General features: G+C 43.9%; 1 protein-coding gene across 2 annotated transcripts in view; it reads right to left on the bottom strand.

Annotated features, from left to right (window-relative positions):
* EXOC3 (exocyst complex component 3) overlaps nucleotides 1-17,429 on the bottom strand; it is a 37,669-nt gene extending 20,240 nt beyond the window's left edge. Inside the window, exons 1-4 of one of the 2 annotated variants that reach the window (XM_054018565.1) lie at nucleotides 17,348-17,429; nucleotides 9,958-10,148; nucleotides 4,696-4,915; nucleotides 3,163-3,844 (exon numbers count right to left, since the gene is read on the bottom strand). In XM_054018565.1, the coding sequence (XP_053874540.1) occupies nucleotides 3,163-3,844; nucleotides 4,696-4,915; nucleotides 9,958-10,101 (1,046 nt within the window). In that variant the 5' untranslated portion in view covers nucleotides 10,102-10,148; nucleotides 17,348-17,429. Of the gene's footprint in view, nucleotides 1-3,162; nucleotides 3,845-4,695; nucleotides 4,916-9,957; nucleotides 10,149-14,575; nucleotides 14,670-17,347 lie in introns of those variants that run through there. The other variant, XM_054018566.1, reaches the window with a different exon arrangement.
* Nucleotides 17,430-18,384: the final 955 nt, after the last annotated feature.

Below are 18,384 nucleotides of genomic sequence, written 5' to 3'. Positions count from 1 at the left end.
AGTGAGCTGTAGCCCACGAAAGCTTATGCTGAAATAAATTTCTTAGTCTCTAAGGTGCCACAAGTACTCCTGTTCTTTTTATTCATTGCAAAGTTATTGTATTTGTTTTCCTCGACCATTTGAACTCTCTCCTCTTTCTTTCCTCTTATAAATAAACCTATAGATATTAGATACTTAAAGGATTGGCAACAGCATGATTATTGGGTAAGATCTGAGTTATTTATTGATCTGCCTATGTGGCTATTTCTTGGGATTAGAAAAACCCTTTTTTGGATGAAATTGGTTTTAAAAAACCACTCACCATAAAGTCTAGTGGATGCATGGTGAAACAAGGGCTGGGATACCTAAGGAGACTGCATTTCTGATTTCTTGTTAACCTGCGTGGCGAGACAGAGGTTTACTTTTGTTACCGGCTTGGTATAGCTTATGGAAGAATAACTACCAGTTTTGGGGTGGGTCTGCCCCATTTCTCAGCAGTTTGTCCTGAATCTGGTATTCTCAGCTGTGACCCACTGAGGCACAGTGACAGTTTCCCAAATACTCCCAGCAGTGGAGTAAAACTCACAAGACTTGTCAGTTTCACAGCTGCAATTTGGAATCCTGAATTCAATTCTGTTTGCTGCAGTTCATTGGGTGTTATTCATGGGAGAAGATGATCCAAAAACAGACTGGTAGAGGGGTGTTTGTTTATTTAGGTTATTCTGTGGCACTATCACAGTAGTTCCTGAATACTTCTAGCCTCAGGGAACCCACATCATCTTTATTTTACAGATGAGGAACTGAGGAACAGAGAAATTAAGTGACTCACCAAAGGTCAAACAAAGCAAACCTATGGCAGAGCTAATAATAGAGCCCACACCTTCTATGTCCTAGTCCTTAACCAAAAGATCATTCTTCCTCTTCACAAGACTCCTCTCTTTCCCCTTGCAGCACGCAGGAGATTAGAAGGAGGGTGCTGTGTTAATACTTCCCCACCCTCACCAGTCACAAGGCTCTGAGGTGGGCAAGAGTCAATCCCATCCATTTATGCCATCACCAGGTACCTCTACTGTAACATGGGCAAAGATATAGGGGCGATGGATATCACCCAGTTCGGAATCTGATTTTACCAACAGTTGTGTTGGAAGGTGGCCGGGCTTCTGAGCCTGGCATTGCCCCTAGATCTCACTGCTGACTCCCTTCCCTCCATTTTTAACGTCAACAGCTTATTAGTAAGTATGTGCTAAAACACAAATTTGGATTTAGGCCATGACTCTAATGCAGTCATGTAAAGTATCTCTAGGGCACTTTCTATATAGCAGTGTGTTTAGCTGTATAAAGAAATAGCATCAGGACTCCAAGGATCTCAACTCCTTAAAAGACAGTTGTAAAAGACAGCCAATCTGTCAGAATTAAATATTTATTTGAGAGGAAGCGATTTAAGCCTTTTAATTCACTCCAAACCTCACTTAATTTCTCCTCTACTCAGCTATTAGACATAGATTCAACTCAAAAACAGCTTCTGAGCCAAGTTTTGGGAAAGCAAAATACAACTTGACTATTTTAGAATTCCTTTTTTTCCAAATTTCATGAGCACCATACATGACCTTTCTGAGATCTGTAAATGCATCTTCAGTGGAGAAAAATTTCCCATTTCTAACCATGATCACTGGCAGCTAGTGTTGAAATTGGTTGCATTTATTTTTAAGTTATGACCAAGTTGCTTAGAGCATGCACGGGCGCCCTCTTTAGCATTTCTTTACATTCAAATAAACCACTAGAGTAGACAGGAAGCAGGGCATTAATTTAGAAACTTTTTCTAGTTAGGAAGAGTATGAATATCTCCTGCTCATCCTTGTTGGTTTATTTCCTTTGTTTTTTGTTGCTTATTGTTTGTTTGTTTATAAGGCAGACTGAAAGTACAGATTTCCAGACTCAAGATGCATCCTGGAGCTGTTCACAAAAAATTCTGCAGTGTGATTATGTTTATGCCTATTCATTGTCAAATATTACTCAGTACCTAACAGGTTTATACCAGACTCAACTAATCAAAGAAAATTATAGCAAAACCAAGCAACCAGCTAAAAAGAAAAGTGTGTACAATTCAAGTCAATGCCAGCCATTGAGAAGAGTTAAGTAAACAAGAATGGTATTTATGCGCCATGAGGCAGGAACCACAAAACACGTATAAACCTAACGACTGCCTGAAGGCTTTTTTTTATAAACTAAATGAGCAAGGAATCAATAACCCCAATCCTACATTAGCAAGACAGTTTTGCCTTTCAAGCTATTGTTCCCAATTACTTTGTATGAATAAGACTTAAAAAAAATAAAAAAAATCACAAATATGTGTTTGATGCTGTCCTAACATTAATCACACCACATAAAAGAAAACCAGAAAAAGAATTTCACAGTACCATAGGAGAAAACTCCTGGGCAGAAATTCAAGCCACCACATTCTCTCCATCATGAAAAAAGTTTCAGTGGAAAGTAATCATATTTTTTTCTACACTGAAGTAATCACTAACTGAAACTCGAACAGCCAGTACCCTTGCTGAATGTGAATGTAGAAAGTAGGTAACCTAAAACATTTCCTGGGACTGTCACCCATACCCAAAATTTTGGTCACAAATACATGTAGAAGTTTACAGAAAATTAAAAGTAAATTTGGATGTGAACACAGTCCACTGAACTCTGGAAAATACTCAACTAAATCTGCAAAGATTTTTTCAGATTAACAGGTGCAAGCAAATGCATCAACATGCTAAACTTACAAGAAATGAGATAGCAAACAGATCACAACCAAAGCCATTTTAAGAAGCATTAGGGTTTAGCCAGAGAGCTACTTCTAATGTGCAAAGAAATGCAACAGTAACCTTGAATTAAGATTACACTGCTTTCTGTTTAGAAAGATGTCCCTTTCTCTATGTCTTAATTATGTATACACACACACAAAAACATGCATCCCCAAAATCTAGATGCCTAGCTACGTATAACAATTCTGCACAAAACAGGATACAAGCTCTACAAAAAGTACATATGGGTCTATCCGCGTATAATAATATTTCACCACATATCTGCACCCTTATCGGTATATACAATCCAATTAAAAAATATTTTACATATATATTTATTTGAAACTATCCCTAATAAAACACTTTAAAATAAATAAGTTGCCTTTACCTTTTATATGTATTTAAAACCCAAGTTAAAAGGCTTACAATCTCATTTGCTTCCAGATCTTCTGAAGCGAGATCCTGCATGCGTGTGGACAAAGCCTGGTGATACATGCTCAATAATTTTTTGAAAATGTCATAATGTGGGGGAAAACATTGAACCATTAGATTTTTGGCCACCAGCAGATCATCAAGGAAATATTTGCGTATGATTTCCAGATGGCGCACAAGCCACATTTTGTCAGATTCTCTAGTATCTGCTTGAGTGCCTTCAATCCTGGTAGTTACAGTTCTGTCCAAAATATTGAACATTTTTTCTTTCCACTTCTTTGGCCTGCCAGGAGGAATGAACCCAGTTTGTTTTTTCCGGTCTAGCATGCGCCTGTCTATTTTCTCTTCCCTCTCAATTATCCTGACAACAGAGACAAGCAAGGTTGGGTCTCGACGAACAGTAACTAGAGATCTTTGAACCACCATCCAGAGTTGTTTGGCAAGCTCCTCAGAGAGTTTTTGCATATCCCCAAAGTACACATGGATGAGATTCATGTCATGGGTGTTCTTGCTATCCATACGATACTGCTCATACATCAGATCATCACGAGAACACTCTAAGTCCATCAGCTTTCGATGGGCTTGCAGAAGTTCTCCTTGCTCAGTTAAATCCTGAGTCTCCCTAACGATCTCTGGCACTGAAAAATAAAGACAAAAAGGAAAAACTAGTTACATGACACTATTAGGATACAAAAAGAAATGTTACAAAACCATAAATGTATCAAGAGACTGTAAAACAAGTGTAGAAAATTTATGAGTTCTATTTGCTAGTCTGGTTCCCCCTAAGTCCGTGGTTCTCAAACTTTTGTACTGATGACCCCTTTCACATAGCAAACCTCTGAGTGCGACCCCCCATTATCAATAAATATATAAAAACATATTTTTAAACACCATTATAAATGCTGGAGGCAAAGCAGGATTTGAGGTGGAGGCTGACAGCTCGCGACCCCTCCCCCCCATGTAATAACCTCGCGACCCCTGACGGGTCCCAACTCCCAATTTGAGAACCCCTGCCCTAAGTAATGGCTTACAGATATGTTAAAAATTATTTGCTGCAATTCTTGATGTTTTTAATGACTGTGCTACATCTTTAATCATAATCTTTATTTTGATTATAGACTACAATATTGCAGATTTATAGAATCATATAGCCAACAGAAAGCATCATTTATTTTTGTTTAAAATACCCATAAAGCTGTATGAATAGTGCCGTGTACTCACTATTCCCTACAATATCAGTAGTTGGGATCTTCTTGCACCTCATGCGAAGTAAACTCCCTCCAGTAAACTTCCCCTAACAAACGATGCAACCCCACTGAAGTTATTGAAGCTGCAAGTATACAACCAAGGCAAATTCGGCCTGGTTAAGTGTAATGATTAATTAAGAAAGGAAAGCTAAGTTCAACATCTTCCCTTTACAGTAAGATGGTCTTTAATGCCATTTGAATATACTTATCAAATCATACATCAAAGATTTGTGTTGAATTACCCGAGAAGATATTTTTGAGATTTTCTACAGCAGCTGCCAGCTGACTATGTTGGACTACAGCATCCTTAACATCCTTGAGGTTTTCTATGGTGTTGATACTCTGTCGCCAGTCTTTATTGACATCTATCAAAGATCGCTGTATGTCCTTTACGTCATTCAATGCATTATGCAGTTGGCTTAAACCAGTTCGTACCCCATCCAACTGTGACTGGATTGCTGCCTATAAAAAGAGAGTTATTAAATTAATTTACTATATATTAACATTGTAAAACTAAGGTTTTTTTTTTAATGTTTTCAACTATTCCACCAGTATCTTATTGTTATACATAAGAACGGTCATACTGGGTCAGACCAATGGTCCATCTAGCCCAGTATCCTGTCTTCCAACAGTGACTGGTGCTGGTCCCTCCTCTAATGGTTCCTAACGTTCTGTTAGCTTTTTTGACTGCCACTATTTTAAACAGATGTTTTCAGAGAACTATCCATGATGACTCTGAGATCTCTTGGAGAGTCTAAGATAGGGTTACCATATGTCCGGTTTTTCCCAGACATGTCCGGCTTTTCGGCAATCAAACCCCCGTCCGGGGGGAATTGCCAAAAAGTCGAACATGTCCGGGAAAATGCTGGCCGGGCACTTCCCCTCCCGCGGCTGCTCTGCTCCTCCCCTGACTCTTCGGCTCTGTTTAAGAGCCGAGCTGCCCAAGCGCTATGGGCTTCAGGCAGCCCCCTTGCCTCCGGACCCCAGCTGCCAGCCGGGCACTTCCCCTCCTGGGCTCCGGCGGCGCAGGGTCTGGAGGCACGGGGACTGCTCGAAGCCGGTAGCGCTGGGGCAGCTCGGCTCTTAAACAGAACCGAAGAGTCAGGGGAGGAGCAGAGCCTCCGGCCGCGGCGGCTCTGCTCCTCCCCGACTCTTCGGCTCTGTTTAAGAGCCGAGCGCTACGGGCTTTGGGCAGCCCCCATGCCTCCGGACCCTGCGCCGTCGGAGCCCATGAGGGGAAGTGCCCGGCTGGGGGCGCAGGGTCCGGAGGCAAGGGGGCTGCCCGAAGCCCAAGCGCTACTGGCTTCACGGTTTGCCGGGCAGCCTCCAGACCCTGCGCCCCCGGCTGGGCGCTTCCCCTCCCGGGCTCCAGGTGCGCTGGGGAAGCGCCGGCCGGGGGCGCAGGGTCCGGAGGCAAGGGGGCTGCCCGAAGCCCAAGCGCTACCGGCTTCATGGTTTGCCGGGCAGCCTCCAGACCCTGCGCCCCCGGCTGGGCGCTTCCCCTCCCGGGCTCCAGCTGCGCTGGGGAAGCACCGGCCGGGGGCGCAGGGTCTGGGGGCTGCCCGGCAAAGCGTGAAGCCGGTAGCGCTCGGGCAGCCCTTTCCGCGTGGCTGGGAGTGGGAGGGAGCGGAGTTAGGGCGGGGTTGGGGTGGGGAAGGGGCGGGGCCAGGACCCCGTGGAGGGTCCTCTTTTTATTTGTTAAGTATGGTAACCCTAGTCTAAGACAGATGTGTTTTACAAAAAAAAAAAAAAAAAAAAAAAAAAAAAAAAAAAGAGATCACAGAAGAATATACCTATATAAAACCCCTGAAAAAGTACAAATTATCATTTTCCCCTCCCAGAATATATAGGATAGTTTTTATCAAAGGAGAGAGAAAAAAATCAAAAATGAATTTATGAAAGATTTTAAGACAGTCATATGAATACCATCACTACTCCATATCAATTAATCCTAAGCAAAATCTTTATTTAGACCAAGCCATAACAGTTTCAATCATCGAGCAGCCATAGGGATGCTTGGAAACTGTTTATTCAATTGCATCCTCGGGTAAAATGTATGTACTTTCTGTTAACTGGGATAATGGGGTGGCAGAGTGAGGTGTTTTCTAAACTTTCTTCACAAGTTCAGACTAAAAGTGTTGCAATGGCAAACCTATGAGAAGCATAAGGATCCAGACACCTATTTATACCATGCCTATTAAGAATGTAGCTATAACTGAAGTATTCTATAAAGCTGTTATAATTCTTTTTCTCCCTATCAATGGATGAAAATGGAGAAGAGATGTGGTACTTATTTGTTGGGAAAACAAAGCGGTCAAGCAACCAGGGACCCAGCACTCTTCATGAACCAGAAGAGAAGCTCCAATACAATGCTACTTAACATTCAACATCCTCAGGACTGTGAGGAAACAGTAGAGCTGATGTGTCTCCACTATAAGAACTGGGTCTAAATCCAAAGCCATCACCAAGCACAGTGACTAAATCAAATTTCTTCATTGCACAGTGACAGTAGCTGGACTCCTTGGAGACACAACCCAACAGAGGGCCAAGAGAGAAGTTACTTTACATCAGATGAATTTTCCACACAGCCAGGAACCATTACAAGTCAGCACATAATGAGTCAGTGTGACAACCAGGGTCCAGATACCCCAGGGGGAAAACCCGGGATCTGAACCCCCCAAAATAAGCAATTGAATCAATGGATTGTATACTGCAGTGGTCTCCAAAGTGGGGTGCGCACACCCCAGGGGGTGCGCAAGAGGATCCTTGGGGATGCGCGGCAGGAGGAGCGCTTTTTTTTTTTTTGTGCTTCGTCAGTTCGGGTGGGAGTCCGAGCAGCTTTTTTTTTTTTTGCTTCGGCAAAAATGGTAGAGCCGGCGCAGCAGGGGGTGCATGCTCAAAATTGTTTTACTGATAAGGGTGCGCAATCAAAAAAGTTTGGAGACCACTAGAATACAGTATTATCGTACTATAAAAGTGCATCTAATAAGGTCTGTTAGGAAAACTAGTGACACACTGGTTATGAACATCATTGCATGAAGTATATATGGGTGGTGTATAATGAGTTAGGTATGTGTGCTGGAAATAGGTTCCTAAAATATGTTGGGGAGAGCGCTGATAAACCAGCCTGCCTTAGACAAAGGAATATGGATGTACCTATCTGGATCAAGCTTTGTAAACCAGAGGACAATGACAGTACATTTACATGTAAGGTAAACAAAACAATTAAGCTAACAAATGGCAGCTTGCGGAGCACATTTGGGGGACAGAGTCTGCACTCCAGGATGTCTTCCTGGCTCTTAAGGCAGAGACAATGGATTTTGGATAATAGAAGGGGATAATATTTTAGTTATCCATCACTTACTGAATACAGGGAACAGCACCTTTTGATTCTGTGAATGTTAGGTACCCTGGCCTGGGGGCTGAAAATGCTGATAACAATGAGAGTAAGAAAACAGCTTAGGCAAAGATTAAGTTTAGTCACTACAAAGCGTGTTTTATTTTGTTTTGCTTGTAACCAAACCCGTCTCTATTTTTCTTGCTTAGAATCACTTAAGTCTCTGTTCTTATTAAGAAACTTATTCTTGTTTTATTACAAAATCCTCTCAGTACTGAGTATTAAACTGAAGTGTGAGTTTTCTGCTAACCTAACAGGCTGATGTGTGCTCTGCCTCTTTTGAGGTAGCAAACCTAATAATTTCTATCAGTGTCCAGTGAGAGGGACTGGACACTGCAGGGGGACAATCTCCAGAGAACTTGGGAATTGGGGTTCTCTGACCTGCAAGGCAAGGTTTAGACTGGCAGAGTCTGGAAGAGTTTGCTGGCATGGCAGATAGGCTGGTATGACAGGAAGCCAACACAGCTTCACAGCAGCAAAGCTCTCACTTTTGTAAAGGCAGGGGGGTAGTAACAGTGGTTCACAGTTCTGGGTGTCCTGAGCAGGACAGAACAGTCAGTTCGACCTATCAAGCAAAAACTCTGCAATTAGGCCCCCAGCGTGGGACAGCATTTAAGATCAGCTGGGATGCATTGAAGCATGTCCAGTACATACAGTGGGTTGATGGAAGTCAGACCACGAAATAAAGTAATTTTTAAAAATGAAGAATGACCAAGATGGAACAGGGTAATCAGAAAAGAAAACAATGGGTCTGGAAACTGGAAGAGACTTCAAAAGATATGTCAAGAGCCACTGCAGGTCAGTGGAAGCTCTGTTGCTTATCTCAGTCAGATAAAAACTGACCTGAAGTATTCTGGAGGAACTGAGATATTAGTGGTTTAGTTGAACATGAGACATGCAAACCAGCACCCTGAACACAACAAAAAGCCTTCAGAGTTATAGAAGTTATTGGCAATCTCATGATGGAAGCTCTAGAACCAAGTGGGAGCCCTGTATGGTACCTTTAAATAATAAATTATTTTGTATCCTCAAACAGGTGCTGTGAGGATAAATTAATTAGATGTTTTTAAGGCATTTTGAGATCCTCAGAACAAATGAACTGCAAGTGTTATTCTTAAATATCTGCTCCCTCTGTCTCTTCCAAGTCAGCTATGCGGTTCCTAATTATAATATCATAGTTTTCTATCATCACTGCAGACCCAATACAGCTACCGATAGATACCAGGCCTTTTACTACCCCATCTATCAGTAGAATTGCCACTTAACTTTCATTTCCATTTTCATAACTGTGAACCCTCCCTTAGCTGGATTATTGAAACTGAGATAAGAAATTCTTGTTAGTTCCCCTCCTTTGATCATTAGAGTACTGGATCTTCAGGAAAGGGGAACAAAGTTATGAAGTTCCACTCTCACTTCCTTGAAAAAACCTTCTACCCCAGCCTTCTGCAGATACAGGGAGAATAATACTCCTCATTTAAGGGCCTGTTGGCAAAAGGAGATATTCAGATGCATATTGCAAATTATTGTTGCTTAAAATAATTTAAATTTAATAAGAATTCAACAAATTCACACGTCTAAACATTTAAACAAAGGCAAACAGGAAAAGGATTTTCCCAGCCTTCAGATAAGACACAGGTGCCTTTTCCTTCCTGAATCATACATACTACACTCTTTAGAATCCGCAGGTATCCTCTATAAATCGAAGTAAAATCAGTGGCTACATTTTTAGAATGGATCTTTTTTAAGAAGCAATCTTCAAGTTTTATTGAAACATTAATTGCCAATGATTATAATGGAGACTTGTTTGCTTAGATATTAAAATGCATAAGGAATAGGGGGTGCCTAGTGCTGAACTGTAGCAGTTGTAGGGTCTGAGGGCATTCAGGGTATTTGAGTGATTATCTAGAAGCACAATGAATTATGAAGTTACAATCAATATACAGCTTTCAGTCATGCAAAATTTAGCACGTATTTGTACAATTGTTTTTGGCATAGTGATTGTACCGAGCAAAGACTAAACTCCAAGACTTAAAACAATCTGAACAGAAAGTAAAGATTTCTGCTTTGTTTTGCACGTTGTTGATGCTCAGCTCTATTAGTTTCATACCTTTAGTCGAGCTTCCACTGAGGCTTTCTTACGAGCTTCCCTCCTGCGGTACTGCTCCACTTTATCCAATTGGTCAGGTCGCTGAAGCATTCCAGCTACTCTTTGTACAGCTGTTGCAACTGCTTCCCTGTCTGTTTCCTCCATTGTTGAGCAGTGTCTCAAAATGCAAAAGCCTTCATAATTTAACAGGTCTGGATGAAAAGCATAAAATGTTTAGAAAAATCTATTTCAATTTGATAGTTACTTATCACTTCTGAATAAACATTTCCAATACATTACTTAAAGAGAAAGCAATTTTAGCAACAAGAGTGTAACAAATAGCATCATTATTATAAACACCAGCAAAATATTAAAAAAAAATTAAGCATTTTATTGTATTACTCTACTTCAGGGGTAGGCAACCTTTCAGAAGTGGTGTGCCGAGTCTTCATTTATTCTCTTTAATTTAAGGTTTTGCGTGCCGGTAATACATGTTAACGTTTTTTAGAAGGTCTCTCTATAAGTCTATATTATATAACTAAACTATTGTATGTAAAGTAAACAAGGTTTCCAAAATGTTTAAGAAGCTTCATTTAAAATTAAATTAAAATGCTGATCTTACGCTGCTCAGCCCGCTTCCAGCCTGGGGTTCTATTCACCTAGGCCTGCAGTGGGCTGAGCGGAGCGACTCGAGGTCAGGGCAGAGGGCTGGCGTGCGTGTAGAGGTGCATGGCAGAAGGCTGGGTGTTGGGGGGGGGGGGGGGGGAGTTCAGGACAGAGGGCTGGGGTGTGTGTGGATGTGCAGGGCAAAAGGCTGGGTGTTGAGGGGCAACTCAAGGTCAGGGCAGAGGGCTGGGGGGTGTGTGGAGGTGCAGGGCAGAAGGCTGGGTGTTGGAGGTGACTCGAGGTCAGGACAGAGGGCTGGGCAGGGTGGGGGGTTCAGGGCAGAAGGCTGGGTGTTGGAGGCAACTCGAGGTCAGGGCAGAGGGCTGGGCAGGGTGGGGGGGTCCAGGGCAGAAGGCTGGGGGAGGTGTTGGGGTGCAGGGCAGAAGGCTGGGTGTTGGGGGAAGTCAGGACAGAGGGCTGGGGGAGGTGTTGGGGTGCAGGGCAGAAGGCTGGGGTGCTCAGCTCGTGGGGGTGCTCCCAGCCCCCTGCGGCTCATGGCAGGGGGCTGGGAGGGATATGTCCTGTTCCACCCCCTTCCCCCAGGCCTGTCCCTACCTCTCTCTGCCTGCTCTACGGAGCTGTGTGCACGCTGCCGCTCTTCCCCCAAGGGCCATCGCCGGCAGGGAGAGAGAGGGGGAGGTGGAGGGGCCGGAATGCACCAAACTGTGGGAAGAAGCGGGGGAGGAGGGAAACTTGGCTGCCGCAGGACCAAGCTTCTGCCTCCTGCCTCCGCAGGGGAGAGCGGTGGGGGGGTGACCGGCCCCCCGCCCCACTCAGCCCCCCCGCCCACCGCTCTCCCCGGCGGAGGCAGAAGCTTGGTCCTGCGGCAGCCAAGTTTCCCTCCTCCCCCGCTTCTTCCCCCAGAGTGGCACTTTCCGACCCCTCCACCCATCCTCCTCCTCTCACCGGCAAGCAGCGTGCCACTCAGAATTGGCACGTGTCCCGTAGGTTGCTGACCCCTGCTCTACTTTAAGTATTTCCTTTGGTTAATAGTTCTTCCTAAAACATTGCTACACAAATTGCTCTAATTAAGTTTGTCAACAATTTGATTGCAAACCTAATATTTTCCTTTTGCAAATCAGGAATCAGATTATGCACCTAGAGTGGATGCTAAGGGGGAATGAGAGGTATATGAGGAGGAATTCTCCATGCAAGGGCCATATAAAACAGCTATTCTTGTGCTGGAAGGGCTACAAGGACTGCTCTGATCTTGCACCCAGGGATGCCAATCATACAGGGCTCTCTCTTACTCCATTGACATCACCCTAGAGTGTGTCACAAGGGAGGAGAGAAACATAATTTAAGACAATAACATCTGGAAATCTGGAGATTGTACACAAATTATGTAAACCATAATTTACATATTTAATAGATGTGTACAGGACAGCCGACAGCTTCTGTCCCACTGGAAACAATAGAAGCCATTTTGATATAGAGCAATTTTTGTAGGATTTCTCGGGGGGGGGGGGGGGGCAGAAAAAATTCAGTGTGTCTTTTAAAAATAAGTTTAATCAGCAACACAAATACTTTAAGCATAATTGTACGATTATTCTATTGCGATGGGGCAAAGATAAGCTTGTTTGGGAACCCAAATTGCATTTTCATACTTTAACATCTTTGGATTTCTTTTAAGTTTAACCTTAACTTTGAATTTCCTGGGATTCTATTTTTTTTTATAATTACAATATCCCTGTAATGTATTTTACCCTAAATTACTGATATGTACTCTCAGTCTTAACTTCATCCTACCAGTTTTCGTCTGGGTATTATTAGTATCTTTAGATCCTCCCCCTTCTTATTCACCTCCCTTTCCCATATTCAAACACACATCTATTCAAGGAAAAAAACACAGTATATCCTTCTGTTAAAGGGAAAAGTACCACAAACACTCAATATACTCCTTTGACACTTCAAGTACTTTGTTATTTCAGAACATTTTTTTCCAGACAAAGCACAAGCACATATGCAGTATTGATTTGAAGAATATATAATGGAGATATCCCATCTCCTAGAACTGGAAGGGACCTTGAAAGGTCATCGAGTCCAGCCCCCTGCCTTCACTAGCAGGACCAAGTACTGATTTTGCCCCAGATCCCCAAGTGGCCCCCTCAAGGATTGAACTCACAACCCTGGGTTTAGCAAGCCAATGCTCAAACCACTGAGCTATCCCTCCCCCCCATTTGATATTGATTTCAAGAATATTTGAAGGCTTTTATCTAAACACAAAAATGCACCTGAAAAACAAAACCAGAAAAGCGTATGTTCTCATACTCTGTGACTAAGAATGTCTATATTGCATTTGGGAGTGAGCCTCCCCGCCCAGTTCCAGCATGAGCTACAACATCAAAGCAATGGCTACACAGCTATTCTAAGTATTCTAGCACCACCCCTACTACCATGAGTCTGTGGACCTGGGCTGGGAAATTCACTCCCATATGCAGTTTAGAGATACCCTAAGGTTCCTAGTAAATTCCCAAATCTGCCAAAGACCAACACCTAATTTATAAATTGCATAACAATATACATAATTTAATTTGTTTTTGCAACTTATTTCAGTGGCAAGTTCATACATGTAAATAAATATAGTGCCCATCTATAAAAAGGGAAATAAGGACAACCCAGGAAATTACAGACCAGTCAGCTTAACTTCTGTACCCGGAAAGATAATTAAGCAATCAATTTACAAACATCTAGAAGATAATAAGGTGATAAGTAACAATCAGCACGGATTTGTCAAAAAGAAATCATGTCAAATCAACCTGATAGCTTTCTTTGACAGGGTAACAAGCCTTATTAATGGGGGGAAGCAGTAGACGTGGTATAGCTTTACTAAAGTCAAGCTTTTGATACTGTCTCGCATGACCTTCTCATAAACAAACTACAGGAATGCAACCTAGATGGGCCTATTATAAGGTGGGTGCAAAACTGGTTGGAAAACCATTCCCAGAGAGTAGTTATCAGTGGTTCACAGTCATGCTGGAAGAGCATAATGAGTGGGGTCCCGCAGGGATCAGTTCTGAGTCCGGTTCTGTTCAATATCATCATCAATGATTTAGATAATGGCATAGAAAGTACACTTATAATGTTTGTGGATGATACCAAGCTGGGAGGGGTTGCATGCGCTTTGGAGGACAGGATTAAAATTCAAAAATGATCTGGACAAACTGGAGAAATGGTCTAAAGTAAATAGGATGAAATTCAATAAGGACAAATGCAAAGTACTCCATTTAGGAAGGAACAATCAGTTGCTCACATACAAAATGGGAAATGACTGCCTAGGAAGTAGTACTGCGGAAAGGGATCTGGGGATCATAGTGGATCACAAGCTAAGTATGAGCAACAGTTTAACGCTGTTGCCAAAAAAAAAAAAAAAAAAAAAAAGCAAACATCATTATGGGATGTATTAGCAGGAGTGTTGTAAGCAACCCATGAGAAGCAATTCTTCTGCTCTATTTCATGCTGATTAGGCCTCAACTGAAGTATTGTGTCCAGTTCTGGGCACATTTCAGGAAAGATGTGGACAAACTGGAGAGAGCCCAGAGAAGAGCAACAAAAATTATAAAAGGTCTAGAAAACATGACCTATGAGGGAAGATTGAAAAAACTGAGTTTGTTTAGTTTGAAAAAGAGAAGAATGAGAAGGGACATGATAACAGTTTTCAAGTATGTAAAAGGTTGTTACAAGGAGGAGAAAGAAAAATTGTTTTTCTTAACCTCTGACTATAGGCCAAGAAACAATGGGCTTAAATTGCAGCAAGGGAGGTTTAGGTTGGACATTAGAAAAAACTTAACTGTCTGGGTAGTTAAGCACTGAAATAAATTTCCTAGAGACTCTATTCTCCGATTGGACTCGGACAACAGTAGGGAACTTCCACCCAGTCACATCCCTCCTCCCCCCTTCAATAACACATCCTGGGAAGCCCCCTGTGATGTTATCTAATTAAAATATGATCATGCAAATCATTGTTGCTTACCACTGTTATATAATTGCAATGAAACTTATACAAAAGTGTGACGCATGGCCAGAAAGGGTTAAGCAGCTTGCAGGATAAATGAACCAGAGCCAACCTGTAGAGACATGTTAAAAAGTATATAAATGATCATTAGGGCCATTCCATGGTAGATAGGCTAGAACTTTGAAATGCAAACCTATACTGTATTGTTAGAAATTAGAGGTGATACTAATTGTGTGTGTACACTAAGGCTGTCGATTAATTGCAGTTAACTCACGTGATTAAGTAAAAAAAATGAATCATGATTAAAAAAATTAATCACGATTAATCGCACTGTTAAACAATAGAATACCAACTGAAAATTTTTAAACTTTTGGATATTTTTCTACATTTTCAGACATATTGATTTCTATTACAACACAGAATACAAAGTGTACAGTGCTCACTTTATTTTTATTACAAATATTTGCACTGTAAAAATTATGAACAAAAGAAATAGTATTTTTCAATTCACCTCATACAAGTACTGTAGCACAATCTCTTTATCATGAAAGTGTAACTTACAAATGTAGATTTTGTTATTACATAACTGCACTCAAAAACAAAACAATGTAAAACTTTTGAGCCTACAAGTCCACTCAGTCCTACTTCTTGTTCAGCCAATTGCTAAGACAAACAACATTTATGGGAGATGATACTGCTGACTGCTTCTTATTTACAATGTCAACTAAAAGTGAGAACAGACGTTCGCATGGCACGTTTGTAGCTGACATTGCAAGGTATTTACGTGCAGATATGCTAAACATTTACCCCTTCGTGCTTTGGCCACCATTTCAGAGAACATGCTTCCATGCTGATGATGCTCATTAAAAAAATAATGCGTTCATTAAATTTGTGACTGTACTCCTTGGGAGGAGAATTGTATGTCTTCTGTTCTGTTTTATCTGCATTCTGCCATATATTTCTGCCATAGTTATAGTGGGCTCGGATGATGACCCAGCACGTTTGTTTTAAGAACACTTTCACAGCAGATTTGACAAAATGCAATGTGAAATTTCTAAGAATAGATACAGCACTCGATTCCAGGTTTAAGAATCTGAAGTGCCTTCCAAAAACTGAGAGGGACGAGGTGTGGAGAATGCTTTCAGATATCTTAAGAGCAACACTCTGATGCAGAAACTACAGAACCCAAACCACCAAAAAAGAAAATCAACCTTTTGCTGGTGGCATCTGACTCAGATGATGAAAATGAACATGCGTTAGTCTGCTCTGCTTTGGATAGTTATCGAGCAGAACCCATCATCAACATGGAAGGATGTCTTCTGGAATGGTGGTTGAAGCATGAAGGGAAATATGAATCTTTAGCGCAGCTGGCACGTAAATACCTTGCGGTGCCGGCTACAACAGTGCCACGTGAACGCCTGCTCTCACTTTCAGGTGACATTGTAAACAAGACATGGGCAACATTATCTTCTACAAATTGTAACCCAACTTGTTTGTCTGAGCGATTGTCTGAAGTAAGACTGAATGGACTTGTAGATTCTAAAGTTTTACACTGTTTTATTTTTGTATGCAGTTATTTTTTGTACACAATTCTACATTTGTAAGTTCAACTTTCACTATAAAGAGACTGCACTACAGTACTTGTATTAGGTGAATTGAAATATGTTGAAAAGTGCTCAAGGTGCTTTCACAAAGGGAGCTAATATAGATATCTAAATTGTTACAATACTTGTTTTAAAACAAGTTTGTACAAACTGAATTATGAGTGACATTTTTCAAGGGACAGAGAAAAGAGGAGTTGGGGAGCAGAGTGTTGCAAGATATGAGGGAGATTTGGGATTTTGTCATGAGTGGTAAGGAACTAAGAGGAGAAAGAAGAGTAAAGACTAATTTGAGCCACCCTGCCCTCTTTCTTCTGTGCTTCAGGAAAGGCCCCTAATGCACAAGCTCTTCAGGACTGCAACCATATCAGGGAAGTAACAGGGCAACATTTAAAACTGCTTCCCACACTGAACACATGTGATATTTGGACTCCATAAGCCATGAGCAATGGAGAGGGCTGCTCAAAGATTCCCTGGCTATTCTTCTGCACTGGCCTCTGCAAATAAAAGATAACAAATCCTAAAATTCAGACCAGAACCCTCCAAGGTCAGAAAGTAGATAATGTTTTCACCCCTCAGCTCACAGAGAGCCGAGAATAACACAAGGACACCTGAACTCTACTTGAAAGCATACCACACAGAAAGGGCCTATCTGATCTATCCCACTGCACCTGCATCCCAACGGCACAAAAAAAAAGGACCTGATGGTGGTTGTGACCTGCACAGGACCCTAAGCTGTCCTGAGTTAGGGTCATACCGCCACACACACGGATAAGGAGAACTATTGTTCCTCACAATATCTGCACAGCTCATCATGCCAATGAGACAACAACCAAACGACCAGCCTGACCCCCTCCCCCTCCCGCACGAAACCCACCTGGGCCAGCCTGACCCCCCGGGCCGGCCTGACCCCTTTCCCCCGGCACCAATCCCACCTGGGCCAGCCTGACCCCCCGGGCCGGCCTGACCCCTTTCCCCCGGCACCAATCCCACCTGGGCCAGCCTGACCCGCCCCACTCCCATCCCCCAACCTCCCCCGCACCCGGGCCGGCTGTGGCGGGGGCGGCTTCCCGCAGCGCCCGGCCCCGCGTGGGGGACTCCCCTGACCCAGAGCCCGGTCCTGTCCGCAGCCGACTCCCCGCAGAGGCCAGGCGGACCGACACCGGCCCCGAAGGCCGCCACTCCGTACCTGCGCTGCGAGCTCCCAGGAAGCCACTGACAGGCGCTCAGTGCGCAGGCGCTAACCTCGACGCCGGAATCGTAGAGCGATAGTCCGGCACCTCAGACTCACTGCGCAAGCGCAGAACCAATTCTCCCCCCCCACCCCGCTTCTCCTATTGCACATGCGCGGAACCCTTTCCCATTCACCTCCCTCCCAATTCCCCATTGCGCCTGCGCTGAAAGTTTTTCAATGCTGTCTGCGCAGGGCTCGGTCTGTCCTAGAGAGGGGCTTGGTGCTCGCTTCGCGCCCTTCCCCCTTGTGCTCATGGGGCGGGATTTGAAAGCGTCTCGTGGAGAGCAGCGTGAAAGCAATTCCTCAGTCAGCCTGGCTCCACTGCCTAGAGCTCTGCTACCCGCGCCAGTGGCGTGACTGCAGCAGCAGTAGTAGGGTTACCATATTTTGAGTGTCCAAAAGGAGGACACTCCACGGGGCCCCGGCCCCGCCCTGCCCACGCCCCAACTCCGCCCCCTCCCCTGCTTCCCGCGAACATTTGATTCGCGGGAAGCCTGAAGCAGGTAAGGGGGGGGTAGGGGGAGGAGGCGCGGCCCAGTCTGCCCCCTCCCCCCCCGGCATCTACAGCCTGGGTCAGCTTGGGCCCTGGGGTGCCGGCCCCGGGCCAGCCCCCGGTCAATCACCCCCGGCCCGCCCAGCACTGCTGGTCCCCGGCCCAGCCCCCGGTTCAGCGCCCGGGCCCCGGGCCCCGGCTCGGCACCGCCGGCCCGGCCCCCGGCTCGGTATCGCCGGCCTGGCCCCCAGCTCAGCACCGCCGGCCTGGCCCCCAGCTCAGCACCGCCGGCCCCGCATGTCCCGATTTTCCCGGACATGTCCGGCTTTTTGGGATTTCCCCCCGGACGGGGATTTGGAACCCAAAAAGCCGGACATGTCCGGGAAAATCCGGACGTATGGTAACCCTAAGCAGTAGGCTGTCATTATCTGTGCGGCCAGCCCAAGGGGGTGAGACACACATTTGCCAGTAGGTTTCACTGGTCTTTGGACAAGAGAAG

The sequence above is a fragment of the Malaclemys terrapin genome, chromosome 2, assembly GCF_027887155.1.
Source record: "Malaclemys terrapin pileata isolate rMalTer1 chromosome 2, rMalTer1.hap1, whole genome shotgun sequence".
NCBI lineage: Eukaryota > Metazoa > Chordata > Testudines > Emydidae > Malaclemys > Malaclemys terrapin.
The sequence above is the reverse complement of the archived record's forward strand: the minus strand, read 5'-3'. Positions and strand labels throughout refer to the sequence as shown.